This window comes from Mastacembelus armatus, chromosome 4 (assembly GCF_900324485.2).
Source record: "Mastacembelus armatus chromosome 4, fMasArm1.2, whole genome shotgun sequence".
In the NCBI taxonomy this organism is placed as follows: domain Eukaryota; kingdom Metazoa; phylum Chordata; class Actinopteri; order Synbranchiformes; family Mastacembelidae; genus Mastacembelus; species Mastacembelus armatus.
Genome location: NC_046636.1, coordinates 22,952,686 through 22,980,541, shown reverse-complemented (window position 1 = coordinate 22,980,541; position 27,856 = coordinate 22,952,686). Strand labels below are relative to the sequence as shown.

At 44.5% G+C, this 27,856-nt stretch overlaps 1 protein-coding gene across 1 annotated transcript; it reads left to right on the top strand.

Annotated features, from left to right (window-relative positions):
• The first annotated feature begins 211 nt into the window (after positions 1-211).
• Positions 212-27,856, top strand: midn (midnolin). Its single transcript, XM_026304727.2, has 8 exons — positions 212-765; positions 3,073-3,301; positions 4,973-5,060; positions 5,226-5,288; positions 15,135-15,683; positions 16,858-16,981; positions 17,243-17,566; positions 24,177-27,856. Exons 1-8 carry the CDS (start codon positions 690-692, stop codon positions 24,437-24,439), a joined length of 1,716 nt encoding a protein of 571 aa, XP_026160512.1. The 5' UTR covers positions 212-689; the 3' UTR covers positions 24,440-27,856.

Below are 27,856 nucleotides of genomic sequence, written 5' to 3'. Positions count from 1 at the left end.
TCCTCAAACACATAGGTTAAGTGGATCCTGCCAGCAAAGTTTTTGTTTATCGACGTACGTGGCCTCGTATCCAGGGAGCCTGTTTACCTGCTCTGTTGCCCGGCGACATTTTTCTCTATGTCGTCAGAGTGTCAACACCCCTGATATCACCATAGCACTCGTTTCATTGACATTTTGTTAAGGTGGCGGACCAGAGGCTGATGGGGTTTTGTTTCTATTTAGGTATCTACTACCATGAAAAGGCCTTTCTGCTGTTCAGAGAGCCGAGGCTTTTACACAACTGGATATCTTTATCTGTAGCCGCTTTGCGTAGGCACATTCCTTCCCACCGACGGGGACATGTTGGACAGAGGCGGTTACCGCGAAGGAAGGCCACCTTAAATCACACGCTGACATAACAAGAACACTACTCTCCACCCATATCCGAGAAGAGCCTGGTAAGGGGTGTCTCACCTTCCCGGTACACTTTTATTACCAAGAAAGACGCCGGTATACCAACAAGACGCACCAGGCATTGGACATAGCTGCAGCTCCTTACTGGCCGGGAGTCCAGATTCCTGGTGCGTAACGACGAGCGCTGGACACGGACAAGCCTGCCAGAGAAGTTACTGAAAAAAAAAAAAACATTTTGTGGATGTTGCAAGTGTTTGGATTTCTGCGAGTTTTGTCACTGCTTGGGTTCACTTTACATGCCAAAGCTGGGGGAACAGACTGGAACACCACAGACTTCTGCGCGAAACGTCACAGTTTTCGCCACAATAATTGGTGAGTGCGCTTTCATGTTACGACCAATTTGTAAGTGTATTATTTGAACATTTCAGCATCCTCACCGGGCTGCTAAGTCCCTGACAAAAGTTTGGCACAGGCTACATTGCGCTGGTGGGCAAGAAAGCGATGGCACAAGCAGTCGATCACAGATCGATAAACTCATGCGTTGAAGTGAATGGACGAGCAGCCAATTATGTAAATTCTGTGGACACGATTAACCTAATAAGGCTGGCGCCGGTATCGAGGACAGTGGAATGTCAGTGTTACTTTAAATTATAATTAGTAGTTGACAGTAAGTCGTTGCTGATCCTTTTTGTTTTGATTTACAATAAGGACTTTATTAAATGACACTGTTGTAGTGACAGTCAAGCTGAGGACATGAGCTCATTCTATGATTGAACCTAAAGCAAAAAGCAGTGAATCTGTATTGTTGACAGTTCTCTATGATGCACTCACTAAATGATCTGTCTTTGTGTCGAACAAGTAAACTTTCAATTACTTGTAAGTTTTGATAGTGAAACTTCCCCCCTTGGCCACTGGGTGGCGGTCGAGCATCTTTGTTCATTCTAAGCTTGAGTTGATTTGGAAGAGGTGAACTCAGCTCTGTGTTTATTATAGATGGGCTCGTTGTCTCACCTGTGATAACTGCCCCGTTTAGTCATGTTGGGGATTTATTTGGAACATTTTCAGTCACCTCAAACTGGAAAACATGAACTTGCGCAGCACCGGGAACTGTCCCAACTCCTTGCATGTAGGAAACTATCCAGTCATATTATATATCATGTGCATCATTGACCTTTGTGCGGTACGTTCTCTCTGGCTTTGGCACATGTAGTGGCCTATATACCCCGTTTACACAGTCAGGTTTCTCCCTGTTGTGGAGAACCCCTCCCCTTCCCTCCAGTGTGTTAATTGCGCAGCCTACTATCCGCCGATCACTTTAATGGTTTCTGCATGTTGCTGAGACCAGAGGAAAGAGGATGGCGTCAGCACTATTAATGCAATTACACTGCATCTGATAACTTAGATTTACCAACGAAGAGTGTAACCACTGTGCTTCATAGCAGATCTCTACAGCACCTATATCCACGCTAGAGCTACCGATTCCAAGCCCGATGTGACAGCAAAAATCAGTTAATTCGAGTCAGTCGAGTCAGTCAAATCTAAACTATGTTGACTGTAATGTTCCTGAAAAGAGACTGGCAGCTGTTGTTTTAAGGATTGCTATTTTGAGCCCGAGGACCCTCACACACGCAACATTTTTGGAGATTGCACAGATCAAAAGCGTGAGCAGAAGCAGTCCTGGCTATAACGAAGGAAGTTGGCTACTTGGCAGCATCGTTTGCTGATATATCTACTTCTCGAAAAGGGCTAATTAATAGCGTGTAAGTAAGTTAGTTATAGCAGAAAATAAAGAATTTGTCATTTTAATTGGGGCCTCCTCAAACCCTCCAGTGGGCTGTAAAGGACCGCGCTCCTCAGTTTAAGAACAGCTGCTGTGGGCTCCTGAGGTATGGGCACATATTTTGTTCTTTGCTGTAATTTATTATGAATGGCTTAAAGTCGCCTGCCCTCCACGTGGGGGTGGATCTCATCTTTCTATTGGCTGAGATCTGCAGCGTCCTGAAGGAGCCGTCCTGTGATTGGTCGGGTTGTGTCGGGGCTGTGGGCGTATTTTATCGATGGTGGAAGTGGGATACTTTGTGACTATGTTCATTGTCGATATTTCAGTAGAGCTGCCGTGGGTATGAGTGCGCGGCGGAGAGCCCTTCGCTATTAGCCGCATGAGGCTTTGCAGCTCACGGACTCTGTATCTAATCCTCTAAACGCTTTCCAAACCCCAAGAGGAATTTGTATTGTTTTTTATTAGACTTGGCAGTTTTTTGTTTTAAAGGTAGCCGCCTGCGTAAATGAGCGTCCACGGCATTTTATGCTGACAACATAGTTGCGTTTCTGCCTGGCATTTGCACATACATGTAGCATTTAAGACGACATTTGATTGCACGTTGGAAAGAAACAAAGAAAAAAAGATCAGACAAAGAGAAACCAAGCCTTATGTAGTTGACTTGCCCGGGGGAATATTTTCATGATATCGACCGGAGAGAAGACGGACTGGGTTTTATTCTGACTCTCGGAGAGCGAGAGAAAGGAGGCACGAAGAGCTAGAGAGAAAGCTGCCTGAATGCTGCCTTTCATTTGCAAACAGAGCAAGGGACGGTAGCTGAAGCGGGTCTGCTCCACCATTCTCCTCACCTCGTTCATCCCCGGCTCTGCTCGTCTTGTCTCCCCCTTCTCTGACCACAGGTTATCGGATGGACCAGCATCCCAGCGCCCGGAGCTGCACCAGTCGCGGGGCTTCGTCCTGCGAAGCTGTCCCGACTGAGCCCTCCATGAACCTGTACATTCACTCCACCACCGGCACACGCTTCGAGCTCTCCTTGCCCCTGGAGGAGACCGTGGAGGGACTGAAGAGGAGGCTTTCGCAAAGACTCAAAGTACCAAAAGAGAGACTCGCTCTTCTACACAAAGAAACGTGAGTAAACCCGATAGAACCATTATCCACACGGTTTTACTCTAAGTATTTTTCTATGTAAGGAGAATAATTGTAGAGTGAAAAAGAAAAAAAAGTATTTTGCGTTTTTTGTTTTAAAGGGCCAACCGGTGCGTGAGACTGTACTTATACGCTGACATCATAAACCGTAATCTACAGACTATTCCGCGGTTTAAAATGTGAATAAACTGAATTTGGGTGCGTTGATGCTCCAGGCCTGCAGTGATATATTTTAATCTATGTTGCACTCGAGAGCATCAGGCACAGTCTTGGTTGCTTTGGTCATCAATACATTCAAGGAAGCTACTGGCCATCAAGACGCTCAGTATTGGAATTACGCACGGGGGACGCACCGGTCACTGGAACAGTATTGACATGGCGCTCTGCAGACTTGCATTGATTCATCCACCCTTCATTGTAAATACCGAAGCCTGACTGAATTGCTAATGCTGTTAGAATTAAACACGTTAAACATTTATGAGTAAAGTCGCACAGACCTCGTAGACCGTAATTTATTTACACTGCTGCTGTAGGCATACCTATAGTTTGTCTGTTGACGTATTGCTGTATGATGGAAGGTGGATCTATCTTCTGATTGGACTGTGAGGTGAGTCTAGTTGTATTTCAATAGCCAGTCTCTTTGTAAGCATACTAATGGTTTCAGTGGATTTCTTGGTGTGAGGTAGCGACTGGCCAGTTTCCTGAGTACTCAGGAAATCGTCCTGTAATAGCACACTAGGGCAGAGCTGCATGGGTGAGGGAATAATTGAAACCATTATTATTTAAAACTAACTGAAACCTACAGTATTAGGCAGTTCCCAGATAAATTGGGCTAACAATAGCACAGGCTGTGTTATGCAGAATTGTTTTTCCAACCTCCATCCCCTCTCATTTATTGTAATCACTCAATAAATCAAATCATTCTTTAAAACCCGAAACCCCCTTTTTAATCCCCTTTTGCACCTCAAACTGTAGACCAAGTCTGTGCTTAGACCTTTGTTCAGCTGAATGGGGTGAGATTTGGGTCATGCCTGCACAGCAGACTACCCTAAACATCCTCCCCGAGACTACAGGAGGTAAAGAGTCACTACACTTGGGTGTGTGTGGCTTTAGTACATTGTGACCTGCAAGAGAAAAGCTTTATCCTGTAGGAGAGATGCTTCTGCTCTGTATCAAACATTAAATTGTAAAGTCTTAGAAATGTAGTATTTATCAAAACCTTCTGTAAAATGAATCTTTACAGTTTCACTAAGAACAATAGTTTGCAATGTCAATAACAGCATTTTTTTTCCTACTGCTTATATTTTTATTTCTATTACTTTATATTATTAAAGAGGACTGTGGCTTTTGTTTCAGCTTGGAGTTTATGCTTTTCAAAATTCAAAATGCCAGAAGAAAATACTTACCTCCACTTAGGCAAGTGGCAGTAGTGCCAAATATGCACTGTGAGCAGTTGTCAAGCTCGACTATACTTGAAATTGAAATATGACAGCCCAATCAATATTTCTCTTTCATGGAGCTTTTCACCCACGGCTCTTTTCCAAACTAGTTTTGAAGTCTGTCTGCCCCCCCTGGCTGAAGGGTGTTTGTGTGTCTGAAGAGAGAAGATATTGTCAGCACAGTCTAATTATCTTGTTCTCTCTAACCCTGCAGGCGACTAAGTTCAGGCAAACTCCAGGATCTTGGCATCTCTGATGGGAGCAAGTTAACACTTGTACCAACAGTTGAAGCAGGATTAATGGTAAGACTTACCTGACTGGGATTTTATTTTAGTTTGGTGTACAGATATTTATAACAAGTGCAGTACATAAGCACACCCTGCATATATATTATTTTACAATGGAAACTGTTTATTTTCAGTGCAGTAAAACTTATTTGTAAGCATATTCTTTTCCTATCTGTACAGTCTCAAGCATCAAGACCTGAACAGTCAGTAATGCAAGCCTTGGAGAGCCTAACAGAAACTCAGGTAAGAGACTGTCTGTGTTGCGCTTGAAATATTGTGGATGTGGGTCTGCAGTCTAAACTGAGCTTTGACCCTTTTTGTGTGTGTGCTTGCATGGGGGGTATGGGAGATTGAAGCTTTGGTTAAGCACAGAGCAACACCCAGATATGACAGAGACAGACAGAGATGAAATGAGATGAGATGAGATGAGCAGGCTGTACCAGCACAAGCCTATTTACTTTTCTAATCTCTGCCTCTTGAAAAAGCCAAGCTTAGCTAGACATCCAGTGTGAGCTTTTAGGATATAATAAGCAGCAACACCTTCCTGTATCCTAGTAACATATGTGATAGTGTGTATGTGTGCATGTGCACGCCACTGCAGGAATCCAGGGTGAATGCCACAGAGGAAAGGCTTGTTTGTGAGCAGCTGTGAGGACAAGCACATAAAACTCACTTCCACCTTTCTGTTGATACCTTCATCTTCACTCTCGCTTCAGCCCTTCTGCATCATGCTCTAACACACATGCACTCACACACATGCACACGCACACGCACAAGCAAGTTTCCAGGAAGTGAGCTGTGGCTGCATGGAGATTGAGTCTAGTCTCACTCACTCATAAACAGAGTGCTGGATCATCAAATGACAGCCTTCTCACTCATTATTAGCATAGGGTTCCTGGAAGCCTAACATACATAGCCTGAGTGGGGCCAACAACCCATGCTTACAGTGAAAGAGCTCTGCAGGCCTGCTGTAATACAGTACAAGTTTGACTCAGCGTTGCATGACTCACCAAAATGATCAATAGTGACAGTAAAGTGAATAAGGAGGGTTCTGCCTGCTGGCCACAGAAAGAGCACAGGCGAGAAAAGAGGCGATAAGGCTGAATGCACACACTGTGACGTATGAAATACTCTGCAGCTGACTGACTGACTCATATCAACTTCCTTTCGTAGCGTTTGGTAACACTGAGAAGTACATAACATGGCATCAGTGCACTGCTAACTGATGTCAAAACAGTACATGATGGTGAAAGAGGATGCTGATATAAGGATTTAAGTGTATTAGCAATGCAGCGGTTACATCCAGATGAACAACACTGTACACCTCATTCTATCAGAGGATGTGGGAACTTCAGATATAGCGTGTTGTTTGATATGGCGTCATTCCCTGCTGATAATTTTATGGTGGAAATCCTGGCGTTGTTGTGTGTGTGAACTCAGCATGCATCTCGTAGCACTGACAGCAGATCGCTGCATGTGCGTAGGTGTGTGCAAGTGGATGCGTGCGTGTCTGTTACTGGATGTCTGTGTGTATGTCAGGGTGGTAGTGGGATGGAAACGAGTCTTGCCCATCATGTGGTACGCCTTTGCTGGGCAGTCATGAGTGACTGTCGTTTTCACCAGAAACACATGACAATTCAACTGCCGACCCAGAAGAGAGGATTACTCTGGCTATATAACTCTATTACTGTTAGGTTCAGTATGAGTCACATGTGAGCGTTTTTTGCTAGAACTGCTTACCACACCTTAGTGTTACATTCATATTTATTGAGATGTAAATCATGATCCTGCAGCAGGGATAGAATGGGCACAGCTAAAATGATACCACTGTAAAAGGATAAAATAAAGGCATAAAGCTGCTTTAGTGTGTTTTTGTCCACAAAAATTGATTCCTCTTTATAATTCATGAATCAGAATGGAATGATATAGATTGTGGTGAGATTACAGATCTGAGTAAGATTAGAAAATAGGAACACAAAAGCTTTCCCTCATTTCCTTCTCCACCCCAACTCTGGTGCTATCAAAAATCAATCAATGCACTTAGCTCTTAGAAGTGTCTGACACGATAACTGATATGGTCATATACCCAAAATAGCCCTGGGGAGAAGTGAGGTAGTTGTTAGCTGTGGTAGTGCTAGGAGACGTGGGTATGAACACCTGGACTTTTTATAACCTTTCACCCCTCCATATATTTTGGTCATGTGAGATCTCATTTCCAGATCAAGTGTTTTCCTAGGAATTGTATTTATCTATGGAAGGCTGGGCTGAGCGAACCACCTTATGCCTTCTTCTCCTAATCAAGATAAGCACAGGTGTCGAAAACTATCGGAACCAACAAAGCACAGAAAAAATGACAGCTTCCAGGACTGTTTCAGTCTTATGTGGTGCAAGTTAGATAATGTTAGAAATTGTTTCAAGGAAATTCAGCCCCAGTAATTATCGAAGGAGATTTTTTTTTTGCTCCATCTCCCCATTTTTCTCCTTCTCCTGCTCTTGTTTTTGCTTAACAGCTCTACCAGGGCCCTATAATTTAAATGTGCTGTGGTCTGCAAGTCTAGCTAGCTGCCTCACATTGACTGTGATGACTGGCTTCTTTAGTGAGGACAATCCTGGCTGCCTTAATACCTCCTCTGGCATCTCACTAGACTTTTTGCATGACATCTAAGCTGTATTAAGCCACTGCCTCCTGACAGCCCATCAAAATACAGTTGCCTGCGCTATGCTCTTCTCATTCTGCCGTCTAAATAGAGGCTGTGTATACAGCTTACATATGCAGTCAAGCGCGGGCACACACACACACACACACACACACACACACTCTAGAATTGAAAGGATATATTTAAGAGGATTTTTGATCCTCCACAGAGAATGAGAAAATGTCTGATCTGAGTAATAAAATGAATGTATACTTACAAATGAAAGGGAAATGAAAGCAATATGCACTTTTTGGGCATATTAGGTAGTGACATTAGCCCTCAATCTATTGATCTCAGTATTTTGACAGAAAGAGAAGGACTGTATGTCCCTGTCAGCACACAGGGACTGTTTGCTCATTGATGCACATTGATGTTAGAATAAAAACCAACCAGCCAGGCAGGCATCACCCTTACCATCCCCCCATTACCCTTCCCCCATGCAGCCACCTCTTTGTTCCTGTCTTAAAGCTTGAGCGCCAAACCTGCCCTACTGACAAACCCTCAGACCACACAACAATAAGTGAGGGTCACTCTTTAAGTTTACCCCATCCCCCGATTCATTTTTATCCTCCATACATCCATAGGTGTCAACTATACCCATTTGTGTGCAGCTCAGACTGGTTCCAAAATCAATGCACGGCCCAGCTGGAGTGGGGCTCAGCAAGCTACAGATTGACAAATTTTGCCTTGAACACTAAGCACAGACTGCTTTGGGAGGAGGCTATGTGTTGCCATTCCATATGTCCCCATGGAATATGCCGTTACATATCTGCTCTACTTTTCATGCTCCCTGCCATCAGCCACCTCCTGTCCTCATCCACTCCCTTTTTCCTTCTTTAGAAAAGACAGACCCAGATATGGCACAGTTTTGTCATTGTGTCTAGAAGTGGACAGATGCAAACCAGTGGCTTCTGACAATCTGCAGCGAGTCACCTCTGGGTCACCCTAAATTCATTTCCTCGGCTTTGCCTCCCTCAGGGGGGTGCCACGGCAGGCCAGACAGGTGGAGAGCTTTGAAAGGGAGCACTTTGCATAAGTCATTCTGTAACATGTTGATGTGTGTGTGCAATTTCTGTGGGTTGGAGGTAATGGGAAGGATGAATACACATGCTTGGCTAACTCACAGATGAAGAAATTTGCTGGGGGTGGGGGCGTAATGAAAGGATGGAAATTAAGACAAACGACAACAACAGGCTTTAGCTTAATACTGGGAGAACGGTGTGTATTAAAGGGACAATAAACTATGTACCTGTGCATGTATGTATACCCATACATGACCATGTGTAAAACAGCTCAATGCAGATGGTCAATATGTTTCTTTTTCCAGTCCTGCACTCTGTACACTGCCTTATCTAAACTGTAGTTAATCAGCAGGGTTGACACTACTGGAAATCATTGGAGTGTAATTGTATTGAGGATTTGGGAGTGCAAGGAATTGAAAAATGACTGTTTATTGGTCAATATGTGAGGATCCTCCCCTTTTTATATCATGCAGCTCCCTCTGTCCTTTCCCCTGCCATTGAAATGAAGGCTTTTTATATGCATGCAGCTTAAGAGAGGGAGTCTCTGCTCTTTAGAATGGTAATTTGCTTTTTGTTACCTAAATAAAAGCTACAGAAATTAATTTGTTGCTGAATGTGTAAATCAAATTGTGTATGGAATAAAAGACAATGCTGATCTGAAGGCCTATTCAGTCCCTGCTCATGTAAATCCTGGCCTTGAAAATTGCATTAATAAGCTGATCATGCAGTATTTTTGCACCTGTGTAATCTCCTTTGTGACGCTTAAAGCACACAGTGGGAGGGGGAAGCTGTGGAGGGTGAGGGTGTGAGGGTGGAGGGACTCAAGGTGTGTTGCAGGGCAATCAAGGGAGAGACGGATTTTGCAAAGAATTTCATTGTCCTATTGTGTATATGCATCTGCTCACATGTGTGTGTGCATGTGCCAACATTCATTTTTAATGTCTGTATCTTTGTGTGTTCCCTTGTTCAGCGGCAATAGGAGTCTTATTTCTCCATATTTGAGTCGTGACCATCATTGTTTTCCATTCCCTGGCGACACTGAGCTTTTGTGATTCAAGTAGCAGACATCGTGACTAGTGGGGCTACTGTGTGGGAGGATGGAGGCCAGGAATATCATGTCTGATAGCCACCAGCAAATCTAATCAGGCATCATGTCCATTAGGTATATCCTACTGCAGAAGCAGAGAGGTGGGGTCAAAAGACCCAGGTCATTCCACTAAGTGACATAAAAAAACATGAAAATACAGCATTCTTTGCACTTTCACAGTAGCCACTTCTTATTACCACATCACTCACACTCCTCTCCAGCCTTGCTTCCTTTTAACTGCTCCCACTTATATAGCTCAAAGAGATGTTATTTCCTCTGCAACGAAAAGATGCAGGTCAAAAAATTAAATTAATCAGCAGGTATAAACTGCATCAAGTTAAATAAGAGAAGTGTGAGCAGCAGGCTAAAGCGATTTCTTTTACTGTTGACTTGGCTCTAATGCATGAGGGCTGGGGGTTGAGAGGCTTGTATGTGCATGTGAATCTGCTCAGCGTAGCTGACAAGTTGTTGGCACAGCTAGAGTGTGATGAGTGGTTTCAGCAGGAACCTGAACTTTGCAGTTCTGATCTCTCTTTTCACTCGGGTGATCAAATTCAGTGATGGCTAGCTGGTCTTCTCTTGCTCTTTTCAGCCCTCTTTCTTATCAGGCAGTATTACAGACATCTATCTTTCTAATGGAGCCTTTGAAAAGCTCCTGGCTGCTTTTAGAATTTGGGGCATGGTGCAAGTCATTGATTTTTTTTCCCCTTCTCTCTTTTGAAAACCTGTTATTGCATCTTTAGTCAGTGTATGCCTGCACAGAGACTATCAATACTGTCCTGGTGTGATCAAAACACCTATGTCGATAGACAGGTTAATAAGCAGCTTTTTTTAACCATACCATTCACCTGGCGGTTCGACAGGTAGCAGCTGCACTGGAACCAGAATATGGCTGGAGGACACGGCCTTCCCTCTCTCCACCCCCTCCTCTATCCTCTTTTCTCCAGTACAAAGCTGCTCAGTTGTTCATGAATGTCAGCTCAGTGCTGCCAGCATGCTCTATCTTACCCTCCCTCTCCCTCAGCCTCTCTTTTCCTCCCTCACTCCTTATCACCCTCCCTTAGTTTGCTTAGTGTGCAAAGGAAGAACGACTGCAAATGAGTTCCTTGAACCACAGGGACCCCAATAAATAAAACTGTCAGCCAGAGATGTCGAAAAAAAAGAGGGAAGGAGCCAGAGGCATACTCTCACTGAATATTTCATCACCCAGCACCACCACTCTGACACCCTACCCCCATCACCCGCATCCCCCATCCCCCCTCACATCCTTACTCCCTCCCACTCTCATGCCATCTTCCCCCACTTTTCTCCATCTTTTCTCCACCTCTCCTTCACTGCCTGCCCCTTGTCATATTCTCTCCTACCACTGCATAACATGCAAAGCCTCCTGCTAAAACAATACCAACAGCCAAAACAAAATGGTTAATAGCACTGCTTTTGAGATCAGTTGGTAAAGAGGAGTGGCACTGACAGTTACATGGAACAGCTCTTTATTAACACCTGTACCCTGAATAAACTCTGTCATGACATTGCCAATGCAGCATAATCACCTTTGTATGCTGTTTTCGGCAAACACACACCTTGTTTGTCAAGCATGAGCTTCTCTGGTCTTTGCATTCCACTACTGCTGCATGAGAAAGTGAACAATGAAGGGCAGGCTTCTCTCCGTCTGCCTTAACACAACAAACGTGGGGCCCTCCACTCTCCTTGTCTTCTGTGTCTCATAACAAACCGCCATAGACAGCCGTAAGCTGCTCTTGTAAAGGCTTGGAATTTGTCGAGTGCACTCTGTGGAGAAAGGTGGAAAATGAAACCGAGGAAGAGGAGGAGGGTTGCAGACTTAAAGACAAGCCTAGAAGCTCTCTTTTGTTTGCCTGCGATGTTCCAGAAAGCTCTATCTGGTGTTTGTCCTGACGTCAATGGTAGCCAACCACATAGGCTGTCTTGGCTGTGCTCCTGAGAGCAGACAGGCATGTTTGGACTGGAGCTGAGCTGCTAGCCGAGACCTCTGGGAGTCGTTCGCTAGCCAGCTCTCCACTACTAGAGAACTCCTTCCCCCCTATATGCACATACACACAACCACTCTCTAACTCACTCCCTCCCCTTGTTTCTCTCAAGTCTCTGTCCGTCTGGAAGAGGCTTGTTGTTACACGATCACTCTTGCCAATCTACCCTCTGGCAGGCAGGCGGGCCTCACTGTATCATCCTCCGCCTCCTCCCTTCCCTCAGGAAATGGGCCCTATTTCAGGTGTTCCACTCCACAGCTCCCAGCTCCCAGCTACACAAGCTCCTTGCCCTCTTTTTTTGGATGTTTGGGAGTGTCTGTGAAACAGCTTGTCAGTTGAAAGTAATGCGGCTCTTCATTTGGAGAAGAATTCCACACCTGAACGTTTACTTTGGCTCCATTTATTTATCTTTTGAGGCAAAAGAAAGTTGACCGCAAGGATACGAGTTCAGTTTAGATGTCCCCTGTCATTTTATACTGCAAAATGAGATGTCTATGTTTATGTGGGTTTGTGGCCTTTTAATTTCTTGCTTAAAGAAGACGTTGTGGTGGGTGGTGTATATATGTGTAGAGACCCCATATGAGTCACAAGCCTGGTTACAGAGGAGGAGATTTCTGTAAGCATTTTTAGCACTGAAGTATGTGAGACTAAGTGTGGCTCATGTGAACAACTTATAAATTGACTTTATGAGTCAACGCCTGAGACTCAGAGACCAGGAGTGACAAAAATTGACTGGAAGAAGGAAAAGAAGAAAAAAAAAACTAAGTGTGAGGGAGAAAGCTTGCCTGTCTCACAGGCTAATTTGAAGCCTGCCATGTGGTGTTGGGTGCTCAGTAGGAGTACATGAATTTCATCTTGGTGGTTTTGAATAATCCACACCAGTCATTATAAGGGTAATCAAGCCTCCTCTCTGTTTCTCCTGCTGTCACTCACTCTCTGCCTTTTTTTCTCACTTTCTTTTGCACACACATATACAGAGAAAAACTGAATGATAATGCAATGGCCTTGTTCAGACTTGATGTTAGATCACATGTTGGATGATCTCTTTCCAGGAAAGAGATATGTATATGGCTATGACTGCTCTCAAAATGCACTTAAATATGTACAACATTGTGAATGCAAATGTGTCCCTCTGACGAGGTGTAATCTTCAGTCTTCTCCAGCAGGTCTGTGGCTGAGCACAAATGTACAGTTTTCTGTTTAGTGGTAGCTGCAGGTTCTCCACAGATCAGTCAGCAGGGAAGCAAAGGCCGATCACAAATGGTCACTGATTCTGATGCCAGGTGTGAACTAACCCATGTGAGCTGAACACTGAGACAGGACAGGAGGTCTGAATGTACCACGGACAAACAGATAATCACTTCTCAGCTGTGTTTTCCCCCATCGTCCTCCTCTCCCTCTAGCTAAACTGGGTTGATGGTCTCCCTCTGTTCCGCTAACTTTGTGTGTCTGTTAGTGTGTATGTGTGCATGTTATTGGTTGGTGAACCGTTGGCTCTTGACAGCTGTCAGTCACAGACACGGTCAGTGTCTCCTCCCCCTCCTCCTCTGTTCTTCTCTCTGTCTCCCCCCACCCACTTTGGGATTCTGTACCCCTACTCTTTGTACCCCTGAGTCTCAAACACACACACACACACACATCTTGTCAATCAGGTGACCTTTTGTACATGAAGTTTCCTAGAGCCATCTCACTCAACACCCTGTCCTGTTCTCCTCCTCACTTCACATCCTGCCGTGGGGCTGCTGACTTTATTGTCTTACCACCTCAGGGTAATCATGGTGGGTGTGGACTGTATCAACAAACCATTAGTGGCTGAGTTCACACTCTGAAAAGGCTGCATTTCTGTTTATCCTGCAGCCGCCTGTATGCCTTGGCTGTTGATTATTTACATGTTGAAATGCAGCCATCAGATCTTCCCAGCCCCCTCATCCTTTCACCTGCCTCTCCTCTCTCCCCATCCTATTTTCCACACCATGTCAATACCAATGTGCAAAGGTCACCCTGGCAACAGAGAGGCAGCGGTCGATAGAGAAATAAATAAGCTGAAGAAAAGGGAGAGAAGTGATAGAGGGCAAAGTCTGGTGATTCACAGGGTTAACAACAGGCCAACATCTCAGAAGCACACTCCAAATGCTGCAGGAGCTACAGGGAGTGAGGTCTCTGCTCTCTTTTGCTGCCTTTGTATGTATGTCTTTATTACTTGTTTTCTCTTCCTTGTCATTATTCTTTCTCTCCAACTCCCATCCTCTTTGTGCTCTCTCCTCCCCTTGTATAATGTCTCTGTACAGCTTCTGTCTTCCGGTTTCCCCCTCCCTCCCTCTCTGGGGACTGGAAGCACAAGGGCAGTAGAGGCTGTTGAAACCTTTTTGGACATCGGCATCACTTTGTATTTGCCAGTGTTGGTTGTTTCTGTTTGCTTCTATTTGGGGAGAACCTGAGACATAATTAGTGCTGAGACCCAAGAATCTATGTGACCCCTAGAAAATGAACACACAAACTTACATATATGGGCTTCAGCACTAAGTGGCAATACACAGCAATGGAGCCACAAGCATGCAGAAGGGAGACAAGAAGACTTTTGTTGTTTAATGTGAATCCTCGAGCCAAGTCATGACAACTTTGCTATCCTGTGTGTGTATTTGTGTGTATTCGGGCCATGAGTGGGTCAATGGAGGCCTTTACACTTGGCTCCTGTCAGCCATTGCCAGAGCGCCAAAAATGGGCAACCCTTCCAGATCCGCCACAGACCCATGGACAATCAGCCATTCTGTGCTTGAGAGGCAGGCGGGGTGTGTTTCCTGGACGTGGGACTGATTTTTCAGGCTCTAGGCCAGACAGAAGGGTGTCCTTTGTCTCTGAGCTCAATGACACTGCTGACTAAGAAGGGACTAAGGGGCAGTGGGAAGCAAGCAAGAGTGGGCTGTATTTGTGTGTGTTTTCCAATAGGCCTCCTCATCCACTGCTCCCCAGCAGCTGTAAATAGGCCAGTGTTACAGAATAGTGATTGATTGCATGATGGGCTAATGTGGTGTGTCTGTCTCTTCGAGAGGGGGGGCTCAAAGGGCTCTTGTGTGTATTTTAACTACAATCCATGTTGCAGGCTGTTGATTTACAAAGCAGGAAGTCAATATGCATGTGAGAGTCTTTCTGTTTTTGAAATGCTTTGGCTTTCATAATAGTTATGTTGTTCAATTTTGATTTTAGGCAAAACTGTGTTAATGATTTTTCTGTAGACTGTAGGTATGACTTGAATAACTCAACCTTTTCTCTGCCCGCAGGTCAGTGACTTCCTTTCTGGCCGCTCCCCCCTCACCCTGGCACTGCGTGTCGGTGATCACATGATGTTCGTTCAGCTCCAATTGGCGGCACAACAGTCGGGTGGTCCCCAGCTCCAGCACAGACACCTCATCACTCGGGGCAGTGCGGAGACCGCAACAGGACAACAGCCCACGGGGCAGCCCCGTGTCCCCCACCCTCACCCACACTCCCACCACCACCCCCATCATCCACACAGTCACCCCAGTCCCCACTTGTCCCAGCCTCACCCAACCTCTCCCACCCCCTCTTCCCCGAGCTCCCCTTCCTTCCCCTTACCTTCCACGCACCACCAGCCACTACCTCCCATGTACCACCAGTCACCCTCTGCTCACTGTAGCCCCCCTACCCCTCCACCCCATTCCCTTCGCCCATCCCACATCCCTGTAGGTGTTTTCCGCTCTCCAGCTCATCACCATCATCACCATCACCACTATCACCAGCCTTCCTCAGGCCAACCAAGCCATGACATAGGCCAGGCCAGCCCTGTAGCTCCGGTCCTCTGCCCTGAGGTAAGCCTGAAGAATACTGGTGGTAAAACATATTGTTTATGTTTTATTTTTACACCTATGTCAGTCTTAGCTGACCTTACATAAATAACTGATGTCACTAGCTTGGCCTCTCATGAATGAACAATAGAGGGGATGGGTTATGACCCTAGTGCCATGCGCAAAACTAAAATCATAATCATCATCTATTAAACCGATTAAAGGGATTTCCCAGTATGACAGTGATCCTGTGGTTTACTCTCTAGATAAGGTTTGACCAAGATGTGTGTGTTTGTGCATCCAAACCACAGTGCAGTTAGTCATCACTGGAGTCCAGTCTGCTTTCCAAATGCATACAAACACGCACACGTAAACCAGGAGGGCATGACATCTATATGACCTCATCAAGCCCATTATAGGACAGACTGGAAAATAGAGAGCTTGAGAAAAAAAAGAGCACATGAATTTAATGAATCAGAGGCACATGGAGACTGATCATTAATTTCACTGTTGTGAGTTATTTATCATTGACTTTTACAATCATTTATTTAACACTGGATGACTCCAAAAACCCTAAGACATGCTTGTCTCCACCGACTGAATTTATTTGCTGTTTATACTTTCTCTACCTCTCCAAGCTCCACCACTATGGAAAGCGAATAAGAACCAGATGTCAGTGGACTGTGTGGGAGAAATGGTTCACAGTAAGAAAAACAGAAAAGACAGGCCAGTGTAGTAGTGAAAAAAAAATTGGAAATGGCAATTCCTCATCAGGGTTTTGCATGTGTGACACACACAGAAAGATATACACACCATCACAGAGACAGAGACCTTTGCCTGGATATCAGTTTCACTTTCAGATGTCAATTGAGGGATCCAAGTTAAGTCCAGGTGAAGTAGCAGGGCCAAGTTTGGTCTGATCTTACGTTTGAGATACACTTTGTGTTTTTGTTTGGCAGGATCTAAGGTTTTCTGTGTCTTGAGGTTCCTTACAACCACCAAATAAAAGTCATTTATACAATTCATTAAGGTGTCCTCATACTGTCCATGAATGTCATATGATGTATACAGTATGTTTACACAGGATGGGGTGTGAACATTTTCCCTAATCCAGGTTGTGTACAGTCGTGTTCTCCTAACTCTCTAGCTTTTGTCTAGAAGCCTCCTTATAGTGTGCCCAATTTCTTTTTCCCTCCAGGCAAACTGCAGTACCAACAGCCAAAACAGTGGCACCAGTCCCTTGCCACGCTCCCGTAAACCTGGCGCCATCATTGAGAGCTTTGTTAACCACGCTCCGGGAGTCTTCTCAGGGACATTTTCAGGTGAGGAGATGTTGAACTGCTGTTAATTTTTACTGCTGCTAATAGTAATAACCATGTGCACAGTGAGCTCCACCTAAAGGCCTCTACAATGAGAACTTGCATGCTTCATGAGACATACTGAGAAAATTCAACACAAACTTGTCTCAAGGTCTGGTTTGGACATGTGGGCCCATGACCAGCTATTTTCCATGTTTTTTTTACTTTTTCTGCTTTTATTCAAAGCTAACCCTACTCGACTCCCTCTTTCTTGCTCTCTCTCAGGCACTTTGCACCCTAACTGCCAGGACAGCAATGGGCGTCCCAGACGAGATATTGGTACTATCCTTCAGATTCTCAACGACCTCCTGAGTGCAACACGCCACTACCAGGGCATGCCCCCATCCCTTACCCAACTCCGCTACCAGACCCAATGTAGTTCTCCCACCTCCCCCTCCCCCTCACCACCTCCTTCACCTCCGGTTGTTGGCATGACGGGCCTCTCTGCCAAAGCTACCTCTGTGCCTGCTGGCAGCCCTAGCAGCCCTCCACCGACTCTTCATCCGCTGGTGCAGTGCCAGAGCCAGATCCGCATGTGCAAACCCCCTGGTGAGCAACTCTACTTCACACTCCCTCTGCTCATGCAAGCATATCATGAACACACACACACACACACACACACACACGCATTAAGTCACTGTGGTTCCCTTGAAGCTCTTGTGAAGCAGATGTGCCTGCAGTTGCCACAGCTTTGGAGGGGTGAATGTGTGTTTATGAGATGACTGCAGCACAGAGCTTGTCATTTTACTGAGTTCTGCTCTTACATTGCAACCTACTAAATGATTCACTGCCATCTTTGTCTTTCTGTTTCTGTTTTTATGGGACATATTAGCAGTGTTGGGATGATTTTGCGTCATGATATCGTTGAAACACTTATTTTCATCTTTGAAATACCCGCAAAGCAAGTACAGAAAAGTCAGACTAAAGAAGAAAAGCAGTCATGTATGGTTTGAGGTAAAGGAGAAGGGGAAGATACAGGAGGAGGGAGGTCTGCAATTCAGGCTTCTCCAGACCTGTTCAGTCAGGCTTCACTTGTAAGGCAGCAGAGTTGGCTTTGTTTTTGTGCGCCAAGGAGATAGGTTTACCCCTCCAAGCCTGGGCTGGGCTATGTTTAGATTAGATTAGGCTTGGAGTGGCTTAACCTACCTCTTAAAGAAGGGCTGCAGCTGTGGCATGTAAGGGCTGGGGCTCCTCAGGGCTGGACAAACGTCGACATACCCATGCCCAAGGGCTGGGCTGGGGCAGGTGCTGTAGTTCAGATGATAATGTTTAGGGACAGGGCTTGGGTGTTTTTTTTCTTCCCTTGCAGAGACACAGGATGTTGAGTATCAGACAGATGTCCACAGCTGATAAGATTCAGTCAATGTTGTAAGGTTATACTGGCTGTTTTGAGAGAAACAACATTGTCCTGTGCTGCCCTCTTATCTCCTGTTGAGGAAATGAAGCGAGTCTTTGGTGGATTTTGTTGAACAGTCTGCAGGATTCTGGAGTTCATTGTTTAATGTTTAAAAAAGCAACAGCATACACTTCTATTGTCATACTTGTCAACTGCCTTATGACCTTCTGTTGCAAGCATAGGGACGTTTTATTTGTAGCAACTGAAAACAGATTGACAGAGAATGTCCAGTGTCACCTTGGCCGCCCTTACAAGTTCAGTGAACAGTTGGAGTAACACAGACTTATTTTCCTAACTCAGGGAAGACCCCCCCCCCCCCCAATCGCCTCCCCCACATAACCCTCTTGTCATCTCACTTCATCTGCACTCAACAGTCCATTCTACAGTTTCCCCCATTTGCTGTCCAAAAACAGCCTAGTCTGTAAAACCCATTTCTCTGTCTTCCGTCTAATCACCCTCCCTCTGTTTCCATGTCTGTGTTGTGCATCAATACATTGTCTGTGTTCATTCGGCCTTTAAATAGATAGATTTATTCCGAAATGTAGCTCTGAAAAGAATTTGCTTTTGTGAAGTAGAGGGCAGTAAGAGGAGGAGGAGGACACGGAAGAGGGGGGTTGTTAAAACCACAACACTAAGCCTCTATTCATCATCTGGGTGTTTATATCATGTCCATCAGTCTACTAAGTGTCCACTGATTGACCAAGGGCAGAGGGAAAAAAAGAAGAATAGGCGAAAGAATAGTCTGTCGTACGCCCTTTTACTGCCCACGTCCAACTTCCTGCTCAGAGTGTACCCTTCTAAAAAGTGATGGGCAGCCATCACCACCCATGCACAGTTTAGCCTGCTAAGACAATGAATGTGCTGGTGTGTGTGTGGACAGAGGCTGCGAGCCTGTTTGTATCCTGTTCCAGATGGTGTCCTAAGGAAGCCAATGACTAAGCTCTCACAGGCAGTCTTATCAGCCGACACCTTATGGAAGTCTTACTGGACTCAACACTGCTGCTTAACTCTGGTTCACAGAAACCTGCCTTCATTCAGCCACAAGAATAACCTGCACTTCCCATTTGCGTGAATGTGTGTGTGTAGTCAAACTCAGGTTGAGACAGCCTCTTGAAAATGTCACATAGCTTGGCTGTCTCCTGAGAGTCTTTACCCTTTCCACTGCAAGTTCATGTGCGAGGGGGAGAAGACAAGCGTAAATAAAAAGCTTGAATATACACACATGCACTTGGCCACAAGTGCCTGGTTAAAGGCTTGGGAGACTAACTCCGTTTCATGGCTTTTCTTTATGGTATTGCTGAGTGCGTCAGCCCAGGACTGACTGATTGTTAGCTAAATTCCTTTACAGGGTAGGGTGGACCTCTCCAGCCCCCCACCACCCCCACTCTTACTAAAATCCTCTAGCCCCCTGCCCACCAAACCTATTGTTCAGGGGCCAGGGACAGGGGCTGCATACAGGGACACCAGGCTGAGCCATTTTGCGGATGATGAGGGGAGGGCTGTAGGATTATAAAGCTGCCTTTTAGTCCCACTCCCTCTATAGATGTGCAGGGACAGTGTTAGCACAGTTAGCTCTGAAAGCTACTCCAAAACCCCCTTCCAATCTTCCACATCCCATCAGCCCCTTCTGCCCCCTTTTGATTTGTCAGGTCATGTTAGTTTTGTGCTGGCTGGGACTTGACAGGCCAAGGGCGAGGGAGACAGAAAGAGACGCAAAGAAAGAGCCTGTGCTCTAAACCTCACCGAGTCCTGTATTTAAGCCCTGACCTGCTTGGCTTAGGCACATTATTCCCTTTGGTCACACATGGAGCTTTCGCCTGACACACGTGTGCTGGTAACTCAACAAATGCCCCAGCGAGGCAGCACAGCACAGACAGCCAAGCACATCAGGTGCCCTTTCATTGTCAACAAGGCGAGCAAGAGGGAAAGAGACAATGCAAATGAAGTCTAAAAGTCACTGAAGAGCTTGTGTCCCTGCAGGGCTGTCACTGCCCTTTCACTGGCTGTCAAATTGTTCATATTACCTTCAGTTTGATTGGTTACTTGTGTCTAATTATTCAGTTTAATTTTGTAAGGGTTGAACTTGATAATGATTATCACTATTGGTTGCAGATAGGTCAAATTGCCCAGTTCTTTAGCAGAACTTTTCCCCAGGCTGCTTCTTTATAGAGCTGTTTGCCTCTAGACATTGAGCTGGTGTTGCTGAAATCCTTGACTTTGATGGGTCACAGAAGCATTTAGCGTTTAATCTGATTTAATGGAGAAAAGTTGGATTAGTGAAATTTGGAGTAGAATAAAGTGGTGCTGGGCAGTATTTCACTATTATCGTAATATTGTGAGAGCTATACTGAGACAGTGTGTTTACAAAAAACTCTCATGGCTCATTGGTATGACCATAAATTCAAATTTTATCATGACGTTGAATACTACTATTGCCACATGTTCACTTTGCCCATATTATATTGACCTATAATAGAGGCAAAGGCTTCAAAAACAGCAGACAGTATTCTGGGAAACCAAGGCTGACTTTGCTGCAATGTGATTTTCTTTTCTTTTCTTTTCTTTTCTTCCTTTCTCACTCCTCTCTTTTTCTTTCTTTCTGTCCACCCCTCCCTCTTTCCCTTGGTTCCCTGGATGCTGAGCAAACACAGTGTTTCTCTGTAAGATCACAAGGCTTATCAAGGCAAACAAACAAACAACAGCACTAAGACAGCTGCAAATGAAGTCCAATCTTTATACAATCAATAAAAGGAGAAGCTCCTTTAATCTCCCCCTGCGTCCTGCACACTGCAGCCCTCCTCCTTTTTTCTCTACCTCCATCCTCTGCCTCTCCTCCTCCACACACCCACTCTACCCACCCTCCCTCCCGCGTGCTCCCTATCTCAGTCCTCGCCGTGTTGCTGGGCTGGGCTCAAAGGCAAGGAAAACTGACTGACGCATCGATTATTCATAGATCACCCTGTGTTTCTCTCTCTCGTCTGTGTCTGTCTTTCTCTGCAGTGCTCTGTGTGTTTATGGGGTTTGAGTCAAAGCCTTCGGAGAGGAGAGTTTGGGGATAGCAAAATGTGCTGCTCAGGACTGAGTCCTGGTGTGATTGGCAGGCAGGGAAGTGTTAAAAAGAGTGAAAGAAGAGACTGCCGTTTCCTTCTTCTCTGTGCCCTTGACCTGTCTACTTCAGATATCTTCCATTCCTAAGAAAATATCCAGTGTTGCTTCCTAATCCGTCTTTTTTGTTTCACATAGGGTCTTATATGAGCATGGGTTCTCTTGCTTTCTCATTCATTCTTTACATCTCTTATCCACTGTGGGTCCTCTAAGGTTATTGTGCTCACGTCAAATCTTAGTCTCTGCAGCCAGGCTATGGGCCAGAATGTGTGTATCTGTGTGTGTGTGTGTGTGCGTGTGTGTGTGTGTGTGCGTGTGTAGTCTGTCCTTCTTAGGCAGCCCTAATAATAGCCCTTCTGTCATAAACATAGTCTGGAGATCCCTGTGGCCAGCTGTGTCCGGCCCAGCCGCCCAGGGCTCCGGTAGTGACGCTGATGAATGGCCACACACACACACACACACACACACACACGCACACCAACTTTGGTGTAGCTCCAAGCACATTCCCAGAGCTCTTGCCAAGCCAAAGGCCAAGACCTCCTACAGCACCACCAAACTGCCCTTTGAGCTGTGTGTGCGTGTGTGTGTGTGTGTTCTTATATATTAAGTTATTTCAGTTAATGTGCCTCTAAGGAAAACAGTAACATGTTTCAGAGGCTACCACGATGCAATGAAGAATTTAAACTCCAAAGGCAAATTGTCTCAGACAAACATATTTTGTATGTAGGCATGTATTGGCTCTGTGCTCTCTCATTGTGTACAGCCATGTTTCAACACGGCAAGGGGTGGTTTCACTTCTGGCTAGTGAGAGGAGAGGAATAAGGCAAAGAGGGAGGACCGGAGGGGGAACAAAGCCTTGCAGCAGCATATATGGATGTCACATGGAGCTGAGGCAATGGAACAATGGCTCTAATATAGGAGAACAACCACTCCCCATCCCCATGTGCCCCCTCTTCTCTAGAGATGACATGCTGCCCTCAAACACAGCACACACTGCATCTGGATGCATGCTCATGCATTTGTATTAGGATAAAGCATATTGCCAGGAAGTGGAAAAACCACAGTCTGTCTGTGTGGCTGTAATGTCAAGAAGTATTCTTATCTGTTAACTTGGTGCCTCTACTCACATCCTTTCTGCTCTCAAAAAGCAGCATTAAGGTTGCTTGATGGCAGTTTAGTTCTTTAGTATGCGCTGCCAGATAGTGGTGAATATTTATAGCTGGAGAAAAGGCTCTGCGCTGCTCGATCCGATAAGCAAATGAGGGAAAAAGGTAAATTAAGCCCACACAGAGTCCGGAATTCATTCCGGAGGAAGAGCAGAGGAGGCCCTGATCGATTCAGAAAAACTGCCACCTACGGCTGATCTTTTACCCTCCACTCTCTTCACCCTCTTCCTCTGTCCTTTTCTGTATCCCTCCTTGCCCCTGGGGGGAGGAATTCCTTAGCCCATAACGCCAACCCCCTTCTGCTTGCCCTTCTTCACACTGCCCCACCTATCTGTCTCTGGGGAGACATGGAGCTAGAGGAAGGAGGAGGGGAAGGGAGGCCTCTCAGTGTGTGTGAGAGGTGAAAAGGGTGGAAGAGGTTGGGGAAAAAAGAAAAAAACGGGGCTAATAAAGAAAAAAATAGAAGAAAAAACCCTCTCTCTCTCCCATCTCTCCCTGCCTCTCTGTCTGCTTACAATTTCCATTCGCTTGCATTTTCTATTGAAAGCCGATAGCGTTGTCCTGAGCCTGAGATGGATGGCTGCACTAGAGCTAAGGTTTAATCAATAGGTCTTTTTAATTTGCCATCGATCCACGTTAAAAGCTACTGCGGCTATGGCTGCTGTGTGTGTGTGTGTGTGTGTGTGCACGTTTGAGTGCGTGTATATGTGTATCAGTGTATACATCGTTTGTGTGAATACATGATGTACTCAAATGTGGATTTGAGTGTCTCTGTGTGTGTTTTGGCGTGCAGCAGAGGCTGAGATGGCCGCTGTGCTTCGGTTTATTGACATTCTAGCCCATTATTTAATTATTTAATTTCCAGACAGATACTAATGGAGCTAGCTAATAGATTGCGGTTGCTTTCCCTTCCTTCCATGCTCCTGAATATACGCATAAATGGAATTAGGCTCGACTCGACCACTGTAGAAAAGCATTCGCAGTGCTATGCAAGGCCTCTCCCTCGAGACTGGAATCTACTATAGGCACATCAACAACTAGAAATGCACTTAGTAGCACATCCAGTCACAGATGGATGTCATCTGCAATTACGTGTGCACATACCTCAGGCCATTATCAGAATGTGTCATCTTTGGCTTGTGTTTGTGTGTTTTTGGCCTTGCAATTGGTTCTCAAGGAGATGCATGTCTAAGAAGGTCTTCCCGCTCGGTGATAAGGGCATGAAATAGTGCTGAGGGGGCTCATGATGCAGTGGGGGAGGTTAAGCACTGGATTCCAGTGTTACATAGTGTGCATGTCGTGTATATGTCAGAGCCAGGGGAATGATCTTAGCATGTGTTAGTATTATCATCAAGGCTGTGGATCTTTATGTCCTGCCTGCTATACCCACACCAACATCCACCTCTAACTTGTTAGTGTAAATTCTGTTAGCTGTAAATAGACTAGCCCTCATGCCAAATGTCTGACCCTGTCTCCCCTCTCTTCTGTCCAGGTGACCGTCTGCGTCAGACTGAGAACCGTGCAACGCGCTGTAAGGTGGAACGCCTGCAACTGTTGATGCAGCAGAAACGCCTGCGCAGGAAGGCCAGGAGGGACCAGCGTGCTCCTTATCAGTGGCTGCCCAACCGCAAGGCTGGTCGCAGCAACAGCAACAGCAGCATGTCCAGCGAGGGCTCCCTGGACCTGGACTTTGATGATTCAGTGTGGAAGCCCGATGTCAAGGCTGACTTGAAATCTGAGTTTGTCATGGCCTGAGCCATCTGATCCCATTTGCTGTGGGAGTTAGATTTAAAGATGTGCAAAGCATTGCTTGGGATTTACTTAGAGATACATTTGATGGAGTGGATTGGCAGGAGTTGACACAAAACTGTGCAAAAAGGAAATCAAAGTTGTCCTTGTGATAGGCATCTGTCACACAAAAAAAGGCTCCCTGCAGACTTTAATCCCATTGTCTTTCACAGTTGATCTTGTGAACAGCAACAATAGCAAGAGAACTTTCCTGTGGTGCTTGGATTTGGGCGAGCATCATCTGGACTTAATAGTGTACAAGACGTTTAGGGTATGATCACATAGACCATACCTGAACTTGAGCATAGCAGAATTCAGTGGGTGGGTAGTGGTGGTGGTATTTTCAGATTTTGTTTTCTAAGATTTGTTTTTTTTTAAGCACACTCTGGACAGAATGAAGAGATCCACACTGGACTTATTAACAGGACAGGAGCACCAGATGCCTCAGTGTTTCCTAACCACAACAGAGGCAGAACAGCCGAACTATGGATTATTATTACAATGGGCATTCTTATTGATCTCAACCAGAGTCCAGTTTTTACCTGTTATGTGGTGGTTAAAGGTTTTCTTTTTTCCATTTTGAAACATATTATTATATTTTATAAACAAAAATATGTAGCATTGTTCACAAAGCATTCAGGTTTTCACATAACAGTTCAAAGTAGTTGTTGATTTGCACATTTTCTTGATTTATAACAGCTGGTCAAAGTGTGCAAGAAGGTGGACGTGGGGCCTGAAAATAAAAGTAAAAAAGAATATGGAAGTCAACCTCAGTGACATAGGGTATTGATAGGAATGATTAATGAATAAACAGAATTAATATTAACAGAAAGTGCTTTAGAGGATTTTAAAATCTTTAAAATGTATATGGAAAAAAATCTATTTTTAATCTATTTCTTTTCCTATCTGCTGTTTTCAAAAAACAGCAGCCCTCTGTGGCTTTTGTCAAGTCGTTGACTACCACCAAATACGTCCATTCAGCCATTCATTAGCTCCTTTATGAATTATGGTCACCTAGCCACAGCAAATGATACAGAAAAATAATGTTCATCTAGCCCGCCTCATGTCGCACAGACCTGAATGGACTTGTTGAGGGTTTTATTAGTTTGTGTACATAAATGTGACAATTGGCAAAGGTTTATGAGGGTGTGTGTATGTTTGACTTTAGTATAAATTGATTTAGACTATCCCTTGTTTTATTTTGAGTTGTTTTCTCCCAGATAACCCTATAGTTTCCCATATCATGAAAATCAGCTGCAGTGAATGCATGGGTCGCTGCTTTATAGCATAAACAGGATCGCATAACAGGATTGATTCCCAGGTCTCTGCCCTAAGTCATCATAATAACGACTCTATTTTTTTATTGGCAAAGAGGGAGAAGAAGTGGGATCAGTATCCAGCATCATTATCTAGTGCCTCCACCAGTACATCCATTGACATATCAGGTTAGGCCTTTCACAGTTTTGCTGCTACACATGGGGACTTTAAATCAAAAAGAAAAAAAAGTGGGAGGAAAAAAGTGACTTTTCTTTGCATGCAGAAGTGTGAAATTACACTGATCTTTTTTCTATCAATGGAAGAAAAAAGTAAACTGGTGCTGTAGGAATGAAGGTTAACAACATGCATGAATTTGTGAAGAAAATAAACAATGCTGCTTTTGTTGGTTAGGTTTTTGTAACTTTTATTTTTCAATGTTAGAACAACAGTGTCCTGCTAAAGTATTATGACGCAAAACCAAAAGACATGAAGTGTGGACTCACATCTTTCTCAGCACTGAACATTCCTGTTGTGTGACAATGAAGATGATCATGACGAGCAAAGAGCAACTGACTCTCTCTACTCCCCAAGCGCTGGTTTTACCCCCGTGACTCTCTCAAGGACCTCGACAGCCTATGAACTGTTTCACCACCTCCCTTCCTCCTAGCCTGAACCGCCAACTGAGGCTCATTTGGACATATTCGCAGGGAACCAACAGACCAGTGGATTTACAGTACTGTCCATCAAACCTACAGAAGACAGGCATCTTGGTCTGTATCTTTGTCTGGCTGATTGATTGACCACCCCACCACAATTGCACTCCCAGAGATTGCAGTGAGAGATTACCTTTTTGGTGAACCTCATCTTTTTTTTAAGTGGCCTTACCTTTCACTAAAAAAAATGAGACACTTGGGACATTGGGGGCGGGAATGTTTTTTTTTTTTTTTTTTTTTTTTTTACTTTCTGTGTATCATTGTCTGACTTGTTGTCATCAAGGTGAAATTTGTGTCACTGAGGACACTGGGCATCTGTTGTTTAGTGCTTTTAGCTGGTGGAGTCTCTATTATGTCAAGGCTTCTGTGCCTTAAAATGTTGCCCTTGCAGTGTCAGTGTCAGATTCAGGCTTATTTTCATTGGTTGATGTGCACGACTGTAGTATCTGCAGCCATGAGAGTCATAGATTTTAGGGGTAAAGCTTGTTTGAGCGAATACTATTCAGAGGTTGGTGTTGTTCCTCAAATATTGTCTTTGTCCCATTTCTTCATTGTGTCGCCATGTTTGTTGGTCTCCGTTGTCCAAACTTCACACCCCTTAATTCAGCCATCCCACCAACAAGCTGCATAAGCTAAAAATCTGTGGAACTTGTGTTAACTGAGGAAGTTCACAGCACAGTACTTAGTTAACAAGAAACAGCCCTGATTCAGAATAAGAAATGTCCTCTGAGGACTCCAGACTACATGCACTTCCTGTTTCCTTGGACACAACATTATTAAAAGACAATTAATCCCCTGCCCCTCCCAAATTTTATTTAATTTTTTTCTTTTGTATATGTATGAACTATACTCTGTGTGTGCCTCACTTCTGCGTGAAACTAAAAAATATGAAACAAAACAAAAAAGATGACAAAAGCATTACAGAGAGGATAAAAAAACAGTATGTTGGTAGAATTCTGATCATGTCATTTAAGTTGCCTGTTCTTTCTTGTAGCCAACTATTGAAAATAACAGGATTCAAAAATACAATTTACAATGTTCTAGCTCTAGACCGGTGTAGCACATGTGTGACTGTAATAATTTATGAAACCAAAATGGTAACTGTGAATTATGTATTTCTTTGTGCATTTTTTTAAAGCGGGGGAGAAGGTTGTTGGGACATGGCAGCAGCTGATGCTTGTGTCCAAAAAAAAAAAAAGAAATGAAACAAAACAAAAAAAAAATTGTTTTTGGTGGAATATAATGGAAACAACAGATGTTTCTGAAAAAGAAAAAATGGAAAAAATGAAAAAAAAGAAAAAAACAAAAAATATATGAATATATTTTTTTCTTAAGCAATACATTTCAGTGTGACTTGTGATAGAACATTTTTCTTTTTTTAGGTAATAAATAAAAAAACAAAATGAGTACTTCA